Raw genomic sequence first — 26,870 nt, 5'->3', positions numbered from 1 at the left:
AAACAATAAATACTAAAACTCCTTTGTGTTGTGTTAGTAATCAAAATGGTGTTGTTTCAATTTAAGCTGTATGTCAATTCTTTTTAAATGTTGTAAAATACCCAACCAATTTTCAATTTCTAAATGTTAGACTACTACACTGAAATTTATTTTATGAGACTAATATACAGAAAAAAAATCAAAGTCAATATACTTCAAACTACTAACTTTTCTCTTGTATGCCGTGATTTGATTAACATATCATTTAATTAACTTTAAATACTAATATCCTTGCTTGACCGTTTTTATTTCTCAAGATTTACAAGCTAAATTTTAAAGTAAACAACAGAAACAGTTTCACCAAGTTTAAAAATTATAGAATATGGTAGACATATCTAACTACTAATTTTTTGAGTAGTTTTAGACAATGTTTAAATACAGTAAGACTAGTTAAGCTGTATTTAATAAGATAACATTGAATAACATTTTAATTAGCTAAAATGCATTCAACAAATTACTCAACTATAGAAATTAAACTTTTTTCTCTTAGATTTTTAAATCTTATCTAATATATTTTGATTAATTTAAAATAATATTTTCACCAACTAAATACCTCTTTCTGTCACATTTTAAACAATATTTTCAATCATTATCAAAATATTTAACTAAAAGTTAAATTATCTAACAACTAATTAAACTAATGTAAACTATTTAGTTAAATTGATTACACATTTTTATTTGGAGTCATGTTTATTTTATTGTCAAAACAAAATTAATAACCAGAAATTCAAACTAGGAAACACTAAGTTCAAGTTGTAAGAAAAAAAACATGCAACAATTTTTTTAGTCTTTAGTACCCATATATACAAAAAAATTAGTAAGAACAAAATATGAAGTTTTCATTTAAAAGTAAATTTACAAGTTAATCTTATATTAGTACAAATTTTAGCACCAAGTTCAGAATTTTAATTTTTTTTAATACTACGTATAAGTCAGGACGGTAAATATTTTTAATAGTATCAAAATGGCTTAATAGCAAAAAAAGTAATCAAAAATACAAACAATTCGGACTTAAATGATAGAAAGTAATTTAAAAAAAAAGTATATGGCAAACATTTTCGATGGAGAAGTGGTTTTTATTCATACAAAAGAAAAAGTGTAATTCTGAGAAATTTCTATGAAAAACATTAGTCTAAAATGACAAAGCGTTAAAATAGAAAACTAAAAATTAAAAAAATATTTATAAAGACCCCGCAATTAAAACAAAGGAACATGATTCGATTCAAACATAAAAACTTTTAAACATTTTTCAGGTAAAAATCAAAACTTCAAAACAATTAGTAAAAAAAGCAACAGTTCATTAAAAACACAAAGCTCGAAGTAAATTATTAAACTTGAAGTAAAACTGTTTTAAGTCAAAATTTTAAAAAGCTCTGTCATTTTTCATGAAGAAATACAATATTTAGCCGTGTAAAAATGTTGCGCAACTTTAAAAGCCGAATCTTATAACTGTTTAATGTACCATACTATTTACTCAGAAAGATTTAAATTTAACTATATAAAAATTAGTAGCACCAAACAATTTTTTTCCCTTTTTCCTCAGTTACGTCATCGCAGCTTCGTTATGACGTAACACTTCAGCTCATTTTCAACTCTGAAAATAAATTTTATCGTAAACAGTTCTAGTTTTACAATTTATTTGTTCAAGTTTTAAAAAAGTTTGTAAAAGTTTTAGTCACACCGATTCGATAATCTGAAGGTTTGTGCTCTGAAGATCAAACTGGTTTGATCAAACCTTGTTAATTTGAGCTTTTCTAATGGCATAAAAAAGTCCAGACTTAGGATCGGTGTTTTATTTGATTGTTCATTAATAAAGTAATCAAGTGTTGTTGTTTTTGAAATTACATTTAAGCAGAGGTGATTAAATATAAAAATAAAAAAACTAAAGATATTTTCTACTATAAAAATTCAGACTTGATTCATTAAATTATTACTTTTTAGATAACTTACTTTTAATTAAGATTCATAGTCAAAAACACTTCACTCTTAAAAAACAGGGTTGCCAATTGTTTTTGGAAAATTTTCTCCAGGTTTTCAAAATTTCTTCCACGTTTTTAACTTTCACGTTTTAGGGTCTTTTTTGGTTTAAAATTAAATTTAAGGTAAAAAACGGTATTATCAGTATAATGACATTAAAAAGATATCTTAAAGCTTTAAAAGTTTTTCTAATATTTTTCTTTTATGATGACAATTTTTTTAATCTTAAGGATAATTTTTTCGTGTCAAACCGAAACTCTTCTACTTCACATGTAAATGTTGTTTTAAGTTTTAGATTTTTTAGTGAACTTTGTTTCAAATTCAAAGTATTTTCAAAAATTTTCAAATTCTAGGTCTTTCCAGCATTCCAGGTTTTTTGGCACCCCTGTAAAAATCAAACCAAAACCCAGCAATGCGTGTTTTTATTTTTAAAAACATTCCTAAAAAAAATTTATATAAAATACTAATAAGTTAAACAGAAAATATTGAAAACCAACCAATCTTGGTCTTTTTATTTCAACTTCCATTTCCAGCACTCCATTCAACACTTCGTCCTTGCTTATAATGACGTCATCTTTCACTATGACGTCATCATGGAAGTTTGTTGTGACGTCATCATCGACTTTCAGTAGATCGTCAACACCAACAAAGTCGTCTTGGCTGAAAAAATTTAATAATTCAATATTTAAATCCAAGTATACAAGTGTACGTTATCTATATCTAAAATGTATTCACAAATCAAATAAAATAAATATTTACATAAGGAACATTGGTCTGTTGGCTAAAATGTGTCTCAAAAAACTAAAGAATCAATAAAGGAATTTGAAAATTAAGCTATTGAACAAGAATTGGGCAGATTAAAAAGCTAACACTTACAAAACAAATTAAAATTAAACCACAACCATATTTTGTTAAGTAAGTTTACGTAAATTACATTACAAGCAAATAATTATGGATCCGGTTGAAAACTTAAACATATTTACAATTATACTCACAATGCCAAATTTAACTGTTATTTTATATTATATACATGCCATTAACTTAAAATACTGGTTTTTAATCTTTATAACAATAATAAAAAAAAAATAATAATTATAATAAAAAAACTCAATCTTTATACTTTTTACTATCCCTTACTAATAAAAACATTTTTTGCATATAATTCAAACTCACACCGCCTCCATCTTCTCATCTTTCACGTCATCGTCCGGCATCAGTTGCGGAAACTCCATCACCATGTCCTTCAGGAAATCGGTGAGATCCCCCTGTATGTGAGTGGGAGGCCTCGGCACCTGCACCTCGTGGATGCTCGGATCCCCGTCCTGAATGTAGGATTCCTGGTAGGAACAGAAGTACCGAAGTTCCTGGACCTGTGAAAGAGGTATTTGTAATTGTTGTTTGAGTAGTTAAAAAAAATCTTTTTTTCAAATGCCTTAGTTCCTAGTTGTAAGAAATCAGTTTTAGTATTTCTCAAACTAACATTTTATGACAATAAATGCGCTTAATGCCAAATTTTTAAAATCGTTTAGGAAAATGGTAATGTTAACAGAAGTACCTCAGTTCCTGGAACTGTGGAAGAAATTGATTTGGTTTTTGTTGTTGCAGCTACCAAACTATTTTGAAGCTTTAAGTTACAACAGTTTTTCCTAAGAAACTAGAATGATTTAAATTTTCAGACTGAAGACAAAAACGGTGTAAATTTAAAGGCTTTTGTTAAAGGAAATTTTCAAAATTCAAAAAATAATACTTAACACAGTTCCTGAACTTGGAAGAAATTAATTTGGTATTTATTTTGTTGTTGCAGCTACCAAACAAATAAAAGTTGTAAGAAAAACTCTACTCTAAGAATTCAGAAGAATTTAAATTACTAAACATAAGGAAAAATGTTTTTATTGTTTTATTCAAATCCTTTTCCTTATGGAAGCCTGAAGATTTTTTAACCTGGTAAAAAAAAGGCACCTATCAAAAAAAAATATAAATTTTAATAATCAATTTTGTTTAATCAAATTCAAATTTGGTACTTTCTAAAAATAAATGTATCAAAAGCAAACTTGTTTTTTGGTCATGCTGACAATTTCGCTATCTTCATGCTTGTTGTTGTTTTGTGGCTTCATGTTTTGCTCGCGGTGGTACAACACTCTCGCCGTGTCCAGCTCGGCAGAAGTGGGTTCTGTGACGTCATAATACGGTTAGTTGTCACGTCATAATGTAATTAATAAACACCGTGAATTCATAGAGTCATTTTCACATTAATGCATAAAATATACGGTGTGACTTAATATGGTTATTTCAAGTTTTGTAATACTTGAAAATTTTGAAACAGACTTAATACTTGTGTTGTCAAAAAGTAATTATTTTGAGTCGTGACTCAGTAATGTCGTTAGTTATTACGTCATTATGCTTTTAATACACTCTGTGATGTCATAAAGTCATTTTGGTATGGTTGATTAATAGAAGATTTGTTAAACTTGACAAACTAATACATAGACTTGATACTTGTCTGTTCATAAAAATGAACATTTTGAGTTATGACTTAATAAAATATTTAGATATAATTTAATCATATTTACATTATATTTAAACTTAACAGTGCATAAAAAAATTTAAAAAAAGTATCAACTTAATTTGCTTTAATAATTTTAAAGTGTATTTGAAAATAGTAAACTATTAAAAAAGTGTTTTTTTTATTGTTATAGTGATGAGTTTCTTGTTTTTACCATGTAAACAATGGCTTACAAAGGCAATTTAATGTTTGTGTAAATAATTTCATTTAATATTTTTGTTTTTTTGCTGAATATGTATAAAATAAGCTTGTTAAACAGTTAAAAGTTAAAACACAATCGAAATAATTAATCAGGAATAAACTGTTAAAAAGCTACATAAAATATTTATGGAAAGTGGACTTTGTATTATAAAAACAATTTCTTCTGTAAACTAAAAACATTTAAAATTAAAGCTATTTTACAAAAAAAAAAAACAGTGTGTAAAAAAGAAAACTTAGATACTAAACTGAAAACTAAGAGATTTGCTATACTACAATTAGTTATTTTATACTTTGACATTAAAGATATCATTAGAAATGTATGGAAAAAAAGTTGTATTTTAACTAATAAAATTATATATTTATTATAACTTTCAACAAGTTTTGATGCTCACTAAAAATTTATGCTAAAATGAGCTGTAATAAAAATATTTATATTAATTAAGACAACAAGTTGTATGATGATACGAAATTGTATAGAAAATTTTTATAATTTGATTATAATGATACTTTACTGCGAAATCTTCAAAATTACAATAATATGAATATAGATACATAACACTTTTATGTGACACTTTTGAGTAAAGTTTTATATTTAAAGTAAAATACTTGTGTATTCAAAAGCTAAACGTTTGTTTATTCAAAGGCAAACTATTTGCAGAGTACCAATGTAAATAAACAGTTCAATATAAATAAAACTTGTTGTATACGAGCCAGTGTTTTTGTGTTTGTGACGTCACAAATACTTTAGAAAAAAAATTTTAACAAATAGAGTAAAAGTTGAGAAAAAATAAAATTATAAATTTAACTCATTTTTATCCATTTGTTAATGTCATTTTATAACAAATTCATTTTGATATAAAATTTGAAAAGTACTATAGAATAACATAGTACTATAAATAACTAAAAAAAATGTATATATTATCATTTATATTGAGATAAATTAAAACTATTACATTAATATAAACAAACAATAAATTGAAACTAACTTTTATTTCTCTCTGTCTTTGGTGGGATAAGGTAGTTTTGCTGAAAGTAAAAAAATAATTTAAAAGTTTATTCTGTTTTCTTTAATGAAAGTATCTGACCCGTTATAAAATAAAAAACTTCATTAAAACACTAATCATCGTTTATAGTTGTTATTTGACAAACTTATCAAAACTAGCATGTAAAAATATATTTGAAGTTTATCATTCAAGGTAATTTTATTTTAGTTAATTATTTGTAAAATTTACTTTTTGACTGAGTATTGAAAAAGTATCAGCTAAAACTTGTTTTTTTTTTCACTAATGAAAAACTGTGCGGTGAAGTTTTTTGGCTCAAATAAATTATTAATGATTATTGATTTTTCAGTTCGCTGGCCATTAAGATAAATTACTTTTGAAAAATTCCGTTTATAGTTTCATTTAGGTATTTTAAAAGTTGCTTAAGAAGTTGCAGTTTTTAGTTTGATGTTGTGTATTCAAAATAATAATTGTTAAACAAACAAATATTTTAATGAATATTAAGATAAGGGTAAACACCAACATTTTTACCTTGACATCTCAAACTTAAAGAAAAAAAAAGAAACATTTTCAAACTTAGTTCATAAGTTTAAATACGACAACAAAACTTAAATAAAGTAAGAAAAAAAGTATTAAGTTGAAAAACAAATGTTTAATTTCACTAATATATACATAAATTACACAAAACTTGTACTCAATATAAATAAAGAACAACATACGAAAACAGTTTGGCATTAAAAATTTTAAATTTGACTTTTTACAAAGTAAAAGATTTCTGAAATATTTTTGAAGTGAATCATACCCTTATGTTTTTCTTCATTAATTTTGACTATACTGTAATTGGAATGGTTTTACAAACTGAACAAAACTTTTTGTCATTGATGGTAAACCATGCAAACTTATTGTTTTACTTTTGAAAACTTACTCACTATAAAAAAAACATTATAATTGACCTAAAAAATATTAACCTTAACAAAGTTTAAACAAACAGCCTACAATAAATATTTCTAAATAGTTATGAGAAATACTTTGCCTACAAAATACTTTTTCTATAAATAACAACTCCCATTTAAACAAACAAAAAACCAACAGTTATATATTTACAGCATTTTATACGACTCAAAAAATTGCTGTTTGTTTTATGAAAATTCAAATGCATTAGTTTTTTTTTAATGGAATATTTTGACTGTTTTATGAAGATAAATATTTATTTAAGTCAAGCATTTTGTCCAAGCACAAAAAACAAAACTCTTATACTAGTTATCATCTTTATACAGTTAAAAACTTGAACAAGAAACTTTTATACCAAAAGCATTTTACAGAATGTTTTGAAAATTATGAAAACAAACTTTGAATTTTGCCATCTTCAAGGCAACTTAAATTATTTTAAAGTGACTATTGTTTAAACAGCACTTAAAAAACTTGAACTAAAATTGAACTGCAGCATTTCTACTAAGCTGTACTAAATATTTCGCAGACTTAACAAAAATATCAAAACTCAAACAAAAATAAATATAAAATTTTTACAATACATTGTTTTCCTAATTATTATCATTCACAAAACTGAAAAAACAAACAAAGCAACTTCTGCACATACTTTTCACATCATAAAGTTTATACATTGGTTAAATAATAAAAAGCAAATAAACATGTCTACAATACAATTATAAACATATACAAACCTTTGCAGGTATTAGGATTTTACATAAGCAGATTTAATAAAAAATATTTAACGAAAACATAAAAATTAAAATTTCAATTAATAAATATTTCCACAAACTAATATTTTCCATGTATTGGGGTTTAGCATAGGTGGATTTTCCTAAACAAGTTTAAAAAAAACAAAAAGTTAAATAAATACTCCAAACTTTTTTACCAAATTGGACTTAACATGTGTGGATTTTTCCAATTGAATAAAATTAGATAAGTTTTTACACATTTTTTTATCAAAAAGTTTTAACTAAACAGACTTTCCAAGTATTGGGATTCAACATGGGCGGATTTTCCCAATCTAACAGTCCTTGTTCCTCTAAAATGTCCATCATGGCCAACTCTCCTCCGTATTTCATAATGGTAGAGTCATTTTCATTGGTGCTGTAAAATTTTCAACTTATTTATTCAAATATTTTTATAACATAAGATTTGATACAAGACTTCCATATTTCATAATGGTTGAGTCATTTTCATTGGTGCTGTAAAATTTTCAACTTATTTATTCAAATATTTTTATAATATAAGATTTGATATAAGACTTCCATATTTCATAATGGTTGAGTCATTTTCATTGGTGCTGTAAAATTTTCAACTTATTTATTCAAATATTTTTATAATATAACATTTGATATAAGACTTCCATATTTCATAATGGTTGAGTCATTTTCATTGGTGCTGTAAAATTTTCAATTTATTTATTCAATTGTTTTTATAATATAAGATTTTATATAAGACTTCCATATTTTATAATTGATGAGTAATTTTCTTGTTCCTATGAATATATTTTAATTTAAATACTTACCTTCAGATGGGTTCCTATTTAGTCTTTTTAAACTTATTAATTTAAATAGACAACTTAAGGTACGTTCATTATCAAAAAGTTTCAAGTCAACTTAATATGATGTTATTTTAAAACTTTTTGAATATTTTGCATATAAGGTATCAAAGAAATGTTATTTACAAATTTTCGATGGCTTTAAAAATATTTTCATTGCGTGTAAAAATCTAAATTAATACCAACAACTTTCAAATTGTGGTATTGAATTACTTTATGCTAACAAATTTTATAATACTTTTATAAAAGACACACTACTAATACTAAATTAAAATCAAAAGGTTTTACTTGTTTAAAACTTTATATCTATTCTGTTTTAAACTTATATCATTAGATTTTTTTTTTATTGGATTTTTTGCCAGAAAAACTTGAATAAGACGTTTAAGTTTCACAATACTTGTCATTTTCATTTTCAATACAAATTAATAATTTTAATTGCTTTTTGTATATAAAAATAATACTTACCAAAACATTGTAAAAGCTTTATTTTTAATTTATAGAACAATATTTCAACAATTCAATTCATGCACAAATTGTTAAAATTAAAAACACAATATTAATATTAATACATTATAATTAGTATGTGGAATTTTTAACACCAATTCGAAATAGATTTTGTATAAAAAAATTGTTTGTAATGCTTTTGGAAACAAACTAAACTTTAATGCCGTACCTTTTAATGGGTTAAGATATAATAAGTTATTAAGTTAAGATATAATAAGTAAGATACTTTTATACTATTTGAATAAATAAAAGAAAAAATCAACATTTTTTTTATCATGTTGAAATTAAATTTTCCTGAAAGTAAATTCTTTCTTATAATAAATTTCAACAGACACTTGATATAAAATATAAATTTTCTGGTTAACAAGTATATTTTGAAGTTCTTATTTTGCTTAAGTATTTAAGAATGCCACTATAATAACAAAACTTAAATTTGATAATACATAACTTTAATGGAAAATAGTTTAAATTTAAAAAAACTAGCCTGAGATTCAGAAAAATATCCAAACTGCAATAAATTAAAAAAATCCAATAAGCCTGGTTTTTGCAAAACAGTTAAAAGACATTTACTTAAAATATTTTATTTAAATATATATTTACACTTTAAATTGAATAAAAAACTTGGCCAACTCATTTATAGAAAGTATGCGGATTATATGAAAAATTATGCATAAGTTTATACTACAAGCTACACACAAACATACTTTGAAAACAACATTTTTATTTTATTAAAATATATGTTAACTTAATTGTCAAATATATGGTTGAAATATGAAACTTTCTATGCTACATTAGTATTTTTGTATAAATTTTTAAGATTATTATTGCAAACTTTAAGTATTGTTTATTTCATTAACAATACAACTACTCAACCATATTTCTTAGACAAAAAAGTGTTAGAACTAGATATTCTGTTCCAAAAAAGTAGTTCAAATTATAAGTTAAGCCTGTGAAGTATAATTTAAAATTTTTATATTATACAGTTTAATTTCCATAAATACAAATCTAATTTAATCTACCTTTTTCTAAAATTTTAAGTTTACTAAAATTTCTTGTTTTTATATTTTAGTTGGCTACTTTTACAGGAAACAATAAACAATCAAAGAATTTAGAAACATATAAGAATGAAATTGAAAATTAAGTTTTATGCATATATAATATTAGAGATTTATAAATCAAATATGTAAGTAATTTTTTTTAATGAAATAGTAGCTATGAAATAACTTTTTAGTTGATACCTGAGTTGATATTAATAGCCTACCAAAAAAAATCCTAAAACATACACAAATGTTCATTGCAAAAAACTATGTTTTTTTTTTAAATGTTTCACACACTTTTGTTTTTAAAACTTTCAATCGCTCTATGACTTATATTCTAAGACTTATTCTATACTACTTAAATAAGAAATAAAAAAAAAGTAAAAAGTTTACAACACAATTAACCAACAACCTCAGATATAAAGTACACAACAACATACAAATAATAATTTTGGTTACTGATTGGAAAAATTGATGCTTTTTTAGAGTAAAGTTACAAGTTTTATTGTAAAATTAAAAATGCCAATTTTGAGATGGTACCCGAGTTGGAAATTTATGAGTAGAAATACATGGAAAATTTACAGTATTTTCATTATAGTTTCTTCTTCTTACTGAATCCTTTCAAATATTTAGTAGCTATTTTTAACTGTTGTTGAAGATACTTAACCCTCTATTTATCTACACTTATTGAACAGAATTTTTTTAATTTAATGTTATAATTAAAATATTATAATAATTTTATATTTTTAAGAAAATTAAACTTTTCATGTAAATAGGCATGGGTGACATACTTTAATGTTAAGTGCAAAGTAAATTTTAATTTGTATTAAGGAATATAGATTTTAGAAAGTAAACAAGTATTGTAAATTTGATGTCATAAAAAAGAGCATGATAATAGTTTTCAACAAATTCAGTAGCAATATCAGATTTTTTTTAAATATTCAAATACTTTTAAAGAAATAAAAATAAAGTTTTGTACAGACATTTCACACTAAAAGAAAATATTTACTACCTCATTTAAGTTTAAAAATAACGTCTGTAAAACTGACTACAACTAATTGTCTTTTCAGCCAAAAAAATACCACAACAAACATACTTAATGAGGTTTATGCACTGAGTTAGAGACTTATTCAAACAAAATTTAAAGTGTTTGGTCATATGTTTATCAAACATTTTCAACTTTTGCTGATAAAATCAAATTTTACCATCTTTCTTTTAGGGCAGCAAATGTTTCTTATTACAAACAATTTAGAAAAAGAAAAAATCATCACACCTGTTTATAGGCTGGTTTTACTCAAAAAGTATGTTACCAAATTGTAACGTGACTTATTTTGGAATGTATAAATAGAAATTTTTAAACCAAAATCCATAAACACACCAGATCTAACTACTCACGGATAGGCTACAACTATGAGTAGGTTTAAAATCTATAACTGCATACACAAAGTTTTAGGCCATTTAAAAGGAAATTATTTTTAAACTAACCCTATGAAACTAATAACTTAAGAGATTTGGTAGACATTGAGCTGAAAGCAAAAACTAAGTGTGCAAACAAATTAAAAAATTACATTTTTCAGATTAACAAACTATTTTAACCTAGCTAAATTAATTCTTTGTAAAATTGTATCAGGTATTTTAGAAATTTGATAAATAAGAAGTAAAAACCAGTATTTTCAGTTTCAATGGCTTTTTTTAGTTTTCATAACTTTTGTTCAACAACTTCTAAAAGAACAAGATTCATTCTAAAGCTTTTTTTTAATAGCATACTTAATACATTCATCAAGTAAAGTTAAAGAGCTCTGTTTAGACTTTAGATTAAAAAAATCCAGTTAAGCACTTTTTTTTTCAAATAATATAAGGATGTAAAATCTTTGCAACTAACTTGCTTCATTTCAACTATATTACCAACTGCAACACATATTATCTTAACCAGATTAACAAAAGTTTTTGTACCAGCATGCTCGCTTGAGGCAGTCATTACCTTGCAAGGTGTGTGATGATAAAAACATAATCCGATTAAAACAGTGAGTGTTGTAATAACTAGTTATGTGTTGCAATTAGTTGTATCAAGCTGTGTGTGAAGCAAATAAGTTACAAAGATGTTACACCCTTATCAGAAAATGCTTTGTGTGAAATTAACTAGAATTTTTTCTCTTGCATCTATAAGAACTCTTTATGGGATGAATGTCTTAAGTATACCAAAAGAACAAAAAAAAAAATTAATAACATAATAGTTGATTATAGTTCTTACATCAAGCGTTAAGCATATAAGCAGGAATATAATTTCTAAGCTACTTTCATGGTTGTACCAGAACTTTCCGGTTTACAATTTCTGCTTTTATTATAACAAGCCTCGAAACATGATTGTTTACGGAGCAAAACTGAAAATTTATATTTGGTAACTTGGGGTTGTTTTGGCACTGAAGCAAAAGGTCACGGTTTAATCTAACTACATCAGCAACACTGTCAACTACGGGCGACGATTGATGACGTCGTAAGGTGATATAAGGGGACGAGGGATGACGTCATAAAGGGTGTGGAGCAACAGTTTTATTAATTTATTTTTGTAACTTTAGCAGTTTTGACATAAACTTAACATTTTAAACGTCACAACATTTAACTCCACATCCCCCTATGACGTCATCACGCATCAGCAAGGCTAACAATTCCAGCTCCAGTTGATAAATTTCCACGGATGAACGATTGTAAGCTTATTTGGCTAAATGTATACTGTACTTGAAACCTTCAGTGGTAGAAGCAAGATCAAAACACCTTCTTGGTAAAACAACTGCTGAGTCTTGATGTTTAGCTTAGTTTTATTTTATTTTGAAGACTAATTTCTAATGATACAAAATTTAAAACCTTCTTTTAAAAGTGACTACAATGTCTATATAATTAAAATAACTATTGCTGCTTATTACACGTTGCCAAAAAGTACATTACACGTCAGTTACTACGTGCTTGTGTACATGAGTTAACAAATCAATTTAGATGATCCCTTTTTTACATATTTATAATTTTCCAAATAAATACAACTTTGATAAATGATTGGTCTGCTTTTGGGACTTGAAATATTTCAATAAGTTTTATCAACGAAATTCTATTTTTATTTATCTTAAACTGAATTCTATTACAACTAATTTAGGTAAAAGATTAAATGGTGGAAATAAATGCTGAAATGAGGTTTTTTTTTGATTAATTCTTTAAAAGCATCAATTTTTCTAAACCAGCAGCCAAAAAAAATTACCGCAAAATTTTAATTTAACACAATTAAAAATCTTAAAAACAGAATTAATTTTTTTAATTCAAAAAATCAGAGTTTTACACGATTTTGAAAAAAAAATGTTAGCTCCGTTTTTAAGCCCATCTCTCTCAAAATTTAAAATTGGAACGAGAGTGGGTTAATTATTTATATAAAAAAATAAAAAAATAAATTATATATTTATGAAAAAATATCAGCAAAAACTCCACCATTTAAATAGTAAATGAATAAATAATTTAATATTATTTCAAAATAAATAAAATCCACACTCGTTTCAATTTTGCAATTGAGATCAATGTTTTAATCACATTAAAAAAAAACAATGCGAAAATAATAATAAAAACAATTAAAAAACAAGTAGAAAGGTAAAAAATGCAATCGTACAATTTAAATTTATAGAAGCTTTTATATTTTATAATTATTTTGGAACTTATTAACTATTTTTTAACTCAAAATATAATATTAGAAAGGTAAAAAGAGCGAAACTAGCAAAATAGTATTTTTGTTTTTTAATATATTATATTTTATATAGTTGAAGCATAAAATATGTTAAGAAGTTTAGTATTTTATAATAAATTGTAAGAAAGGTGAATATAAAGCTATATTTTTCGAATAACAAATAAAAAATTATTTAAATTAGTACCAATAATAAATATCAACAATTAAAATTAAAACAATAAAAACGTAAAATTCATTTAAAACAAAATTAGTACTACTTTATTTTAAAAATACTTTTAAAACTTCAAATGCTATACATTTTACAGAAAGCTTTAAGAGCAATTTTGTATAAAACAGATACATTTATATATAGAATTAAACACAACTCTAATTAAAAATTAAAAATCTTAAAACTAATGGAAGTATTAAGCAGCTAGAATAATATAAAAGTCTTTTAAAAATTCGGATTAAATAGAAGTAGTAAAAAAAATCTTAAAATAATTTTTTCTCTTAATTTCTACTTGAAAATTTTATGAAAAATTTGGATCTATTAAGGTATTTATATGCATTTAAATAAAACCACATTTTTGGAGTTTACTATGTGCACAAAATATAAAAAATTTAAGATATTTTTAAACACCTTAAAATATCAAAGTAATTACCTATGCATAGGAAAACCTCTAAAATATATAGATAGATTATCAAGACTAAATTAAATAAAAAAAAAGCTTATAAATTAACAATCAATTAAATTTTGTATAAAAGTAGCTCGTATATAGGAATCGCGGCAGTCGTAATTAGCTCACAAGATAACATTCAAAAATTTTCACGAATTTTGCACACAAAAAAAAGTAAATTCTAAACTATTTTGAAGTTTACCTGTATTAGTACCTAACTGCCATTTGGCAAATTTCTGTAAACTTATCCTGTCTTAACACATAACTTATTGCAATTTCATATTATCTAATATTTACCCTGAGTTTTGCTCAATTGCTACTAAAACCGTGCAATAATATTTTCTTAGATTTAATTGTTGAAATTAATTTTACCCTGTTATCACCTGAAAAATTAAAACTTGCACCCACGATGTTAAAAAAATAAATATTTGTCACTTTTACTACACAGTTAAGTACCTCTGTTGTATATTGTGAGGGAACAAATTAGGATAAAATCATATAAGTTTGGATAAAAACTTTTTCTTATTGCTAATAAAATAATGGATAAATATATTGTTATTAAAACTAAAACATTGGATATTTAGTTGAATTTTTAAATTGAATTATTTTTTTTTTTTTAAACAAACAGACTAACCTATTAATTTTTTTATATTATGAACAAAATTGAATACTAGTTGATTTACACTTATTATTAATTAAGTATCATTTATCAAAAACAATACTATGTTTTTTTCTGTCAAGCGAATAGCTCTCAAATATAATTTTTAACCCTAACAGTGACCAAAACCATCTTTCAAGTCAAGTACAAATAATAATTTCCCAGTTAACCTAAATCCCCTACAGCCAATGACTCACAGAAAATTCCATTTTTGCAAACTTTTTGTTCACCACCTTCTTCTGTTTCTTTTTAATGTTGTTTGAGTTGTTGGCAACTTTAGCCTTACTCTGGCCTTTTCCAACCTTGAATAGTTTTTGATTGCCAGAAGCCTTCTTCACAGAAGTGCCACTCGGTTTACTCGAACCGTTTTTCTTCCCTACTGCTTGACTCTTTGCCTTCTTTGCTTGCAACGAAACACCTTCAGCATTTTTCTTCGGCACCGAGCTTTTGGCAACCGGTTCAGCCTTGCTTGTTGTGGCACTGTTTGACATTCGAACATTTTTGTTCTTTTTCCCACCTGTTTTCATTTTCTTTGGAGTCGCCAGCTTGTTCTTGGCCTCATTTCCAGCATCTGATTTCCTCTTGCGGTTCAAAATTTCAGCACTTTTATTTTTGTTCTTTTTCCCATTAAAATTTGCTTTCTTTGAGCTCTTGACCTCATATCCAACATCTGATTTCCTCTTGCGGTTCGGAGTTGCAGCACTTTTACTTTTGTTCATTTTCCCATTAAAATTTGCTTTCTTTGAGCTCTTGACCTCATATCCAGCATCTGATTTCCTCTTGCGGTTCAAACTTGCACTCGGAGGCGTCACAAACCTGCACACTGCGCCGTTCGTCAGCGTAAAAGATTTGTTTGCGAGACCATTTGCTTTTTGCTTGGGGGTGAACAATTTTTTCAGTGGCTTTTGCTTCCCTACAAAGTTCTTAGTCGCTTTTGGAGTTCCACCGGCAGATTTACTCCAACTACCGTTAGTCTTCGAGTTCGATTTGACCAAAGGTTTAAGGGTGAACACTTTGTTCGGAGGCGTTTTCTTGCCAAAAAAGCTCTTAGTTGAACCGGCAGATTTTGTCAAACTGCCGTTAGTCTTCGAGTTCGATTTGACCAAAGCTTTAGGGGTGAACACTTTTTTCATTGGCGTTTTCTTGCCAACAAAGCTGTTAGTTGACTTTGGATTTGAATAAGGAGATTTATTCAAACTGCCGTTAGTCTTCGAGTTCGATTTGACCAAAGCTTTTGGGGTGAACACTTTTTTCATTGGCGTTTTCTTGACAACAAAGCTGTTAGTTGATTTAGGAGTTGCAACGATGTTATTCATACCACCGTTAGTTGTTGCGTTCATTTTGTTGTTCATCAACAATTTGGGGGTGGACACTTTTTTCACTGGCCTTCTTTCTGAATTGGCTTTTGTCTTGTCAATCGAGTTAACTTTTGAGGTTGCAACGAGGTCAGATTTTTCAGTTGTTCCGCTCAAACTGTTGCCCGCCAAAATCGCCTCGACGACCTGCTCCATCTCTTTTGCATTCCTTTCTATCTCATCTGGTGGCAAAACCGCGCTGTTTATTGAGTTGTTATCAAAAGAGCCGAGGTGCATCCCGGGGTACATTAGGATGGGGGCCGCGGGATACTCCACTGAACTGAGGAAACTTTTGAGGTTCATCTCGCTTTTCTTCCATCCGTTGCTTTCAACGTTTTTTGCGCGCACCGCCTCCACTTTGGTTCCGTTCACCAAGATCGGAGTTTTCAAGTCTTCGAGCTTCAAATCAGCGAGCTTCTGGCCTTCGCTGGCTTCCTCCTTCAAGTCCTTCAAAGGCTCCATCGCAACAATAGTTGAAAAGCACTGAGCCGTTTTGTTTTCTTTGACGAACGTGCTTTCGCACGGTACCATCCTTATGTACTCTACGCTGGACTCTCCTCCACCCGTTGCTTTCTCGATGTCAATTTTCTTGTTTGGAGCGCTTTTAGCAACCGCCTTCAATTCTTTTGAGCTTTTCTGTATTAGACCGTTGATCTTTTTGGCGGCTGACTCGTTTTGAGCTTTGATCACATTTTCTGCTGCGGACTTTTCCGCGGCCTTCCTCGGTTTACCGCCACCAACAACTTTACTGCTGCTGGCTCCCTCGTTCACTCTGCTCCTGAGCACCTCTACCTGAGTTTTTGCCGCCCCATTGACCTCCCTAGTAACCTGATTGATGGTATTACTCCTCAACACCTTCCCACCTACCTGTGTCTTAGCACCTCTGCTCTTACTCCCCCTAGTGACAACATTCACCTGTGTTTTATCATCCCTCTCAAGTTCACCCTCCTTAGCTACCTGATTACTCCGCAACGCCATATTATTCACCTCGTTAATTTTATTTAACTTTACTGCTGCCCTCGTGACCCTGGCACCGTTGCTAACGTTACCACCCACCTGAGCGTTGCTAACACCCGCGGCCCCACACACCTTACCCTCCCCACCCGCTTTCTCAGCCTCACCTGAGCTCCCCTCCTGATCCGAAACCTTTTTTTCGGCCTGTTTTTTTTTAACGCCGCACAGCCACATTTTCTCCTTTTTCTTGCTGCCGCGACACTTGAAACACGAGCTGTGCATGATGTCGGCCGAGTTGTAATTTTTCGGCGCGCTCTTGTAAACGCGGTACAACTTTAACCTGTCGGGGGCGGCTTCCTGCAGTCTTGCGGCGTGCACGTCCATCAGGGACCTCAGCTGCTTCTGCGTCTTGGTGGCGTAGTAGTGCGCGATGATGTCACTGAGCGGGCGCGATGGCAGCTGTTGGGAAAAAATGTTTAGTTTGATAATTATTTGAGTTTGTTATTTGTGAATTTTTAACAGGGAAACTGCTGACAGAAAAGTTTTATTAAGCGTGATTTGGTATCACAGTTATTTAACTTGATATATTTTAATTACTACTTGACTTATTTGTACATATTTAACAGCTTTTAAAAAATATACTTATTATAGAGCTCTTCAAATATCTATTGATTTTAGAAACAATACCATTAAGAAGCATCAATGGTAACTGTTGACAGAAAATTTTTTAATGGGCTTGATATGATTTAAACACAGTTAAAGTTATTTGTATATTTCTTACCAGGTAACTGTTGAGAGAGTATTAAATTTGATATAAACTTTGTTTGAAGTTTAACGTCAATTGTGCGTCATTGACCAGGGTCAACACGTGATGACGTCATAGGGGTTGAGGAAAAATTAAAAATACAATTTTAATTTAAATTTTATTGTGGTTTGTGTTAATATTTGCAGTTGTGTTAACACTGCATAAAAAGCTTAAATCAACACCTTCATTAAGTATGAGGGACAACTGTACACAAGGTAGTTTGTTTTGCTTTGCACCCCTATGACTTCATTAAGTGTCGCCACTGGTATTGAACTAGTTATAAATGTTCAATACTTATCAAGTTACCACAATAAAAGAGAACGTTACCCTAATAGCCGCATCAGTAACTGTTGAGAAACTTAAACAATTAAATTAAATTAAAACTCTGTGCCAATGACCACAACAACCTACATCTCTCCTTTCAAGACTATGAAATTTTTATTCTATTGCAGAAGATATAATGAAGCTTAAGGTTGAAATTGAGTTGTTTCGAATTCTTTAGTAAGAAAGTAAGTTTAAAGGTGCGGTGAAAAAATTAATTTAAGTACCAATTCATTTATATCACTCGTTTTGTTTGATTAAAGTTAACAAAAAAAAAAAGTTTCAGCCATTTACAAAACTTTAGTTTAAATGTATGAAAAGCAAGGCAAAAATTATGGTCGTTGATGCGTAGAGAAAATTCAAATTGAACAACTCTCTCGTTTTGTGACGTCATGCTTGAAAACAAGTTTCGGTGTTCTCTCATTTTCAACTGCTGGTAATTTAGCAACTGGTTTGTGCATATTTTTGAAATTAAATTATTTTTACATGATTGCTTTTAAATTAACAGTATTTTATAGCTGTTTATGCCCTATTAAGGTCAATAATAACTTTTCAATTATAATTAAACCAATTACACTTATATTAACTTTAAGTTAATAATATTTACATGTAATTTTCTTCAAATACATTAAGTAAAAATTATACCTTAATAAACTTTCAAACTTATTAACAATTGTTCAAAGCTTTAAAAACTATATAATTGCTATTAACAAAACATACCAATTCTTTAAAATTAAATAAAAGTTATCATAAAATGGTGAAATATTGAAGTATTCATTTATGTAGTACAAAGTAAATGTAAAATAAACAAATTGAAAAAGAATATTAGCTATTTAATAGTAAATATTTTAACACATCTCATGTACAAAATTCTTATTATATTTATTATTTATTTATATTTATTATTCCATCCTAACAAGTTTGAAATTACCAGGGATTTAAAGAAAGGAGTCAATAAAACATATAACATTAAAAATAATACACAATTCATTCAAGAGTTGTTTTATTGCTCTGGGACAAATACCTTAAGTTTTCATGATTTACATCATAATAACCACTTGCTGTTTAAAAACCTTTGATTTGCAGTTAATAATTTGCTGAAATAAAATGTTATTTTTATTGTGCTGTTTTGTAATTATTGTTTGTGGTCAGCATTTTTTTATTAAACAGTTTCAGCTCAAAGTGGACTTAGGACAATAAATCAGAGTAAAATATTTTTACACTGATCTTGGATATAATGTTTATGAACAGCATTCGCCAAACTACTTACTATCAACCAATTTAAGACTTTAGTTATTTCAGCAGTTAAACAAAAAATTTATAATCTATATATTTCAACTTACCATGGATTTTCTGATTTCCCTGAAGTTCTTCTGGTGGAATTCCAATCCGTTTTCAAACATGGCTTTCTCATGATCACTGAAGTTTGCTGTTGAAATAAAATAAAATTAGTATAAATAATAAAATAAATTTGTTTTTCCATGAGCGTTGGATTCTGCAATTGAAGTAACTCATTTTAATTTTTGAGAAAAATTATTGTTCAGTGCAAACAAACCAAGCTTGCAATTCAAACTTATCAATTTGAAATTTTGTACAAAAAACAAGTCTTTAATGAAAAATAAATATTAATACTCAGGACAAACAATCAACTCAAAAAAAGGTAGTTTTAATCATAAATTTATCCAAACGAAATCACAAACCAATATTGTGTAACTAAATAATAAGTAGTTTTGTAGACAAAATCACAAACTAATATCTTGAACTAAATAATAAGTAGTTTTGATGACAAAATCACAAAAATATATCTTGAACTAAATAATAAGTAGTTTTGATGACAAAATCAAACATCATGTAAGTAACTGTATTATGTAGTGGTGAACTTCAAACAAATTATAATTTTACGAGCATATTTTATTATTTATTAATATTGTACATTTAATAAATATAATGTAACCAACGGTAATAAGGAGTGGACCACTTTTCCACAAACAACTTCACAATAACAAGTAGTTTTATAAAAAAATCACAAATAAATATCATGTAACTATATGATAGTAGTTTTATATATTACATACAGTTAAAACACACAAATCAACCAACGGTAGTAAGGAGTGGACCACTTTTCCACAAACAACTTCACAATAACAAGTAGTTTTATAAAAAAATCACAAATAAATATCATGTAACTATATAATAAGTAGTTTTATATAGTTATACATACAAATCAACCAACGGTAATAAGGAGTGGACCACTTTTCTACGTCCTCCTTTGCCTTCTCAATGTTGTAGTCGTTGGCGGAGACCATCCCCAAGCAGCTCATCGGGTCGAAATTGTGATCTCTCTTCGAGTCCAAGCAGAACTGTCTGACTGTGAGAGTAAGATTTAGTAATTAGGCTTGATTTTTCTATTACTTTTTAAACGTTTTAGACCATTAAAAAAAAGTAAACAAAAACTAAATCAACTCAAACTGTTATTTAAGAGTTAAACGGGTCAAACTGGTGATCCATCTTGGAGTCCAAGCAGAACTGTCTGACTATCAGAATAAGGTTTGATGAATAATTTGTTCAAGTTATAGTTATTTTGAAAAAAAATTAGGCCATTAAAAAAATCTACTCAAAACTGAATTGTCTGACTGTGGGGATAAAATATATTTTTCCAATTTTGCCTTCACTATGAAAAAGTTTTAGACCACTTAAAATAAATCAACTCAAGGTTTATTACTTGAAAAGAATTACTTTCTTTGAATTTACTACAAATATCAGTAGACACCTATGATGGTTCATATACAAATAAAATTCAATTTATAATTAATTCAATATTTTATTACTATATGTTTTGATTTTTTGAAAACAAATAAAAAGATTTCAACTTCTAGAGGTGAAATAATATTTTTTATTACGTTATTATGCAATTCAAACATGACAATACTTTAATCTTTTTTAAATAATAAATAATTCTGCTTCCAGTAGTTCTCATCAAATTTTATTAACTGATTTTATATTCATTAATTTTAATAATTCTATCTTATTTTAACAACTAACTCTGCTTCCAGTAGTTTTCATCGTTCTTCAGTTTTGGATCGTTGGGCGCTTTCCAGATCAACCGGTCTCTGTCGGGAACCGCTGATGCTGGTGGTCCTGTGAATTTAATTTCATTATTTTAATTCTATTACTTTGCTTACATGTCGAACTTTTTGCTGTTAACAAATTAATTAAGTTTTCAACTAAAAATTAAATCTAAAAAACTCTATACTGTTTGTTTCAAGATATTCCTGTGAATTTAATTTCATTATTTAAATTTTATTATTTTGCTTAAACCAGGGTTGCCACTTGTTTTTTCCAAAAATTTTTCCAGGTTTTCCAAATTTCATTAGGTTTTAAAAAGTGCACATTTTTAGGTCTATTTTTAGATTAAAGTTAAGTCTAAGGTAACAAAATGTGTTAAATAGTATAAAAACGTTGAAAAAATAAAAATAAAATTAGTAAAATAATAAATTTATTTTAATCATTTAAGTTTTTTAATAAAAAAAATTTTGATTATGACAAAATTTTTTTATTTATATGATAGAATTTTGAGGCAAATCGAAATTTACTACTGAACATGTGGAAATTATTAAAATTTCAGGTTTTTTTTATTATTTTCTTCAAAATTTCTGTTTTTTTTTTTTCAAAATTTCTCAAATTCCAGGTTTTTCCAGGTAAAGTGGAAACCCTGTTAAACGTCAAACTTTTATTCACTAATTAAATTGATATAGTTTTTAACTAAAAACCAAGTCTAAAAAAACTCTATATTGTTTGATTTTAAAATACTTTTTAATGTTTTTGTAAATATGCATTCACATTTTATTTAGTTGTTTTACTTTTAATTGGTTCAAGATTGCAATTTAATATTAAAAATCCTTAATTTTTCAGTTTTGCACACAAAACACTACAGTTATACATTCTCACATAAATAACTGTTTATTTTTCAACTTTTTTCTATTTAAACACTTTTACTTTTTTTCATTAAATATTCTTTTTTTTTAATAATTTATTACCAAATTGTAATTTTTGGTAATGTTTTTTATGCTCAAAATTTTAGCTTGTGACACAAAACAGTATCTACGTTGAAATACATTTTCACAAGAACATCACCAATTTTCATGTTAGTATGTATATTTTTTTTAAAACACTTACATAAAATTCGCGTACAAATAATTACCTGTGGGTCCGACCATGTCTGGGATGTCAGCTTGAAAATCTTTGCCAATCCCGATTTCCGCGTTGCCGTAACTGTCCTGGAAGACGTTGTCTGCAAAACAGTTGTGAAATTAAATTCTCAATACATGCCTCACCAGATTAAAAAGTTTGTGCGTGGCAGAAAGTAGTTATTACGTGGCAGAAATTTTAACAACCATGAGTTAGTGAAAGTAAATCTTTATAGCGTGCTTTTGAGATGATGTTGAGAAAAAATAAAGTTTATGTTTTTGCAAAAACTAAAAGTTGCAGATTCAAACATTTTATTCTGACAATCTAATAACAGAAACAAAAAAACCCATAAGGTGTTTGATTTTTTTGTTACCAGTTCATTGAGTGGCCAAATGAAAATTTTTAAAACAAATAATCGACTTTCTAAACATCATAAGTTACAAATTCTAATTTACTTGTGTTTGTTTTACTTTTTAGCATCTTCCATGTTTAGTTTTATTTTTATTTTTCAGATTTAAATTGTAACCGAAGATCCCTTAAAGGGTGAAACTGAGTTTAAATAAAAAAAATTTTGATCAATTAATGTTGCAAACAAATATACTAAAAAAACTAAAATAAATTAATAAAATATAAAACCAACCCATCAGCTCCTTGACCTTCTGGTCCAGCTCGTTCAGCGGACCGATGAACGGTTCATCGTCGTCATCGGAAATTCTCCTCACCAGCCTTTCTCCTACGTCACCCTCCAAGTCTTCTTCGGATTCTTCCGATTCTTCCTCCTGAGAATCTTCTTCGGCACTCGAACCTTCGAATCCAAATTGTATTATCGACATATGGGCTAAATGAGCTAAACAATTTAATCAAGATGGGTCTGTCTTTATTTTTTTACGAACTGATCTTATTCTTTTGAGTTTTATCACACAGGGTAGCCAAAAGTTTTTGGCAAATTTTCTCCAGGTTTTTAAAAGTACATATATTTGGGTATATTTTTAGTTTAAAGTAAAATTAAGGTAAAAAACGTTTTAAAACAGTATAAAAACATTGATAAGATACTATAAAACTACTTTAAATGCGTTTTTTAATAAAAAAATTTTTTGATAATGACAAAAAAATTTTATCTATAAGATAGATTTTTGTTTCAAATCGAAATTTAAATACTTTACATGTAAAAATTGTTTTAAATTCCAGGTTTTTTTTCAAAGTTTCTCAATCTCTAGGTTTTTCCAGGTGTTTTAGCCTAACTTGTCAAATTTCAGGTTTTTCCAGGATTTCAGGTTTTTTGGCATCCCTGTATATCGCTGAGTTTAATTACAGCTATCAAAAAATTTTAACCACTTTCAAATTTAATTTTAAGATATAAGGTATTTAAAACAAACTAAATAAAAAAAGAAAACATATTTCATCTTAAACATACCTGAGACGGAAACCTCATCGACCATTATGACGTCATCACCGTTGACGTCACTGACGTCTTGCATGCTATCACCGCTCATTATGACGTCATCCATGCTGATTTCCAACCCTGACACGTTGCTGTCCTGAGAGTTGAACGAAACCTGGTGAGATGAATTGGCAACCTCTGCACTGCTGTTCACTCCTGCGGAATAAAATGATAATAAATATAAAATATAATAATTATAAACTACAATATAATAAGTAATAATAAAATAAATAAGGTTGTATTATAACACCATTATGTATACTCCTGTGGAAAAGAATAAAGTAAATATCATTATGTAAATCTACTGCTGTTAATTTTTAAAAAATTTTATGAAAAGGCAGACAAAAGTTTGTACTTCTATGTCACAGGAACTTTTTTTTGTTTTTTTTTTTTTTTTTTGAGAATATTTTGACCGATCTTTAAAAACATTGCAAGGAAGATTTTTTGAAAGTTTGAAGTACTTATTTCAAAATTTTGTGGAGGAGAAATATTTTTATTTGTTTAAATTTATAAAAATGTTATGATTTATTTTCCAATACGAACCTATCAAAGTACTTTAAGAAAATGGCTTTAAGTGGCTACATCTCATAAATTAGTTTAAATGTTAAATATATTGTAAAAAGCAACTTGTAGTTTAGTTAAAACTTTACAAGATTATGGAAAGTTTTAGAAAAATAAATTTACCAAGACCAGAATTTATAAAAGCTTTGAAGAATATAAAGCTAATTATTATTTTTTACTTTTTCATTGAAGGCAAATAACAAACTTTGAAAACTTTTTTTTATACAACTCATTTAATCATTTATAATTTATTATGAGATTAGTTACAACAAACAGCATTTCATTATGTTAAGCTAGCTAAATATATTTGAGTCATTTGCTAAGTGTGTTCTAATTTTAATTTAAAATAGTAATTTAAACTCATTATTTACATTTAACTTATTTCCTTGTAGTTATGTTAAAATAATTATATTTAAACATGGACTTTTTGAACTCAAAAAATAAAAACTTTCTAAAAACTTGTAAAATTCTAACCTTTTTTATTCACCATTATCAAAATTGGGAAAACTGTTTCACAGAAATTTTTTTTTTTTTGTTTTTGTTCCTTAACTTAACTGTATTTTGTACAGCATTAGACTAATCACTTACTAAACATTGCTTTTATTTTTTACAAATATTCTAAAGTACTTGTGAACATTAGCAACAAAGCATCATGTGAATGTGAAATTGTGTTGTTTGCAAAAACTACTGATGCATGACGAAATGTTTAGGTCAATAGAATATTAATGCGCGTCAAAACCAATAAGAATCTGCTTTTAAATCAAATAATATGGCTTAAAAAATAATAATAGGTTTTTTTTAATTTTGAAAAACTGTTTTTACAAAATCTCTTTTTTTTAAACAGTGTTCAGCACTTATCAACCAGGTTTGTCTATTTATTGTTACTATAAATTGCTCATTTAATAGATTTTACAACATGGACCTGAAACTTTTATATACTTGTAATTTTTACTTAGTATGAGTTTATACATTTTTTGACAATATTGTAAACAAACATTTTACATTAAAACTGAACACAAATTTGCTTTATATAAACTTATTATAACCCACCACAAATGGCAATTATTATAACTGACCACAGAAGGAGGTATAGAGTAAATAAAATCCCTCACAAATATTATCAATTATTTCAGGTGTTTAGAGTAATGTTTGAAGAAACATTTTGATGTAAGAATGCTTCAAATTGTAGATAAAAAGAAAGTAAAATGTGTTTCCACCTTATGGACAGGATATAGCTAAGTTTTTATTCTCTGTTTTATTTAAATCTTAGAAATAAAATTGAAATTTAGGGGTATAGTTGTTTTACATGTGTATAAATTTTCTAATAGTTTAGCCTAAAACAGTACAAACTTGATGATTTTTTTTTATTATTAATTTATGATTTTTATATGAATTTTTGATTTTAAGCTACATTCTCTAAATTTTGAAATGAAGGTGGCAACATGATAGGTAAGCATTGCTTGAGTAATAAGATTTTAAATATCTTCAGGCATATTTTAAAATAAAAACATACTGAATCTTCTGGTATAACATATTATAATGAATTTGAATATGTTTTTTAGTTTGATTTAGAATAAAAGTAATGGTGTTTTTACAAAAGATGCATACAAACTGATATGAAACCATATTTATTTTCATAGGAACTTTAATGTGTCCTGTTATTATTTTCAAAGGAACTTTTATGAGTATACTTATTATTTTCAAGGGAACTTCTGAGGAAAAATTTATCAAAGATAAGGTTTTACTACTATCAGAAAAGTAAAATTGAAAATTAAATTAAACCAATCTACTAAAATAATATTTCAACATTTACCCCCAACCAATTTGTTTTGAATTTAAAAATTAAAAGCTAATACAAATTTGCTAGTAAAAAGTTCCAGTATAACAATTTTTAAACACTTACTGTTCCTGTGAAAATATCTGAACATAAAGTTTGAGTGTAAATACTTTCAAACAACTTTAAGTTCCTGTGAAAGTAATTATAAGCTACCTAATACCCTGTGAAAACAATTTAAAACACATCAATTTCATGTGAAAATACTTATTCAAAGTTCCTACGAAAACAGATACAAAGCAAATTGGTTTTAGTTTGTGGACTTTGATTCAAACACACAAAAACTATTAGTAGGTAGTTCTAAGAAATCCATGCTTATCAAAAACTTATTACATACCAAATATAATTAAACTTTAAATGATTATTTGGCATATTACATCATTATATATCAAATTTATAAAATATTTTCAGACTCACCATTGATGAAAAGGTTGTTGGACGAATTGTTGCCGTTGTAAAGATTGAATTCGTCCATAATATAGAGTGCAAAAAAATAAAAATATAAA

The 26,870-nt window shown here is 27.2% G+C and overlaps 1 protein-coding gene across 1 annotated transcript; it reads right to left on the bottom strand.

Moving 5' to 3' along the window:
• Positions 1-992: 992 nt before the first annotated feature.
• LOC145834529 (uncharacterized) lies at positions 993-26,870 on the bottom strand. Its single transcript, XM_082941975.1, has 14 exons — positions 26,782-26,870; positions 23,943-24,125; positions 23,169-23,333; positions 22,542-22,631; positions 21,383-21,478; positions 20,574-20,708; positions 19,684-19,769; positions 17,555-17,673; positions 7,752-7,875; positions 5,767-5,806; positions 4,068-4,186; positions 3,190-3,386; positions 2,514-2,676; positions 993-1,633 (listed from the first exon to the last, which is right to left on the bottom strand). The coding sequence occupies exons 1-14, from the start codon at positions 26,837-26,839 to the stop codon at positions 1,628-1,630; spliced, it is 1,581 nt and encodes a 526-aa protein (XP_082798101.1). The 5' UTR covers positions 26,840-26,870; the 3' UTR covers positions 993-1,627.

The sequence above is a fragment of the Thalia democratica genome, chromosome 4 (assembly GCF_965202585.1).
Source record: "Thalia democratica chromosome 4, ktThaDemo2.hap1.1, whole genome shotgun sequence".
Classification (NCBI taxonomy): domain Eukaryota; kingdom Metazoa; phylum Chordata; class Thaliacea; order Salpida; family Salpidae; genus Thalia; species Thalia democratica.
Note: the sequence above shows the minus strand (reverse complement) of the source record. Positions and strands in the feature narration are given on the sequence as shown.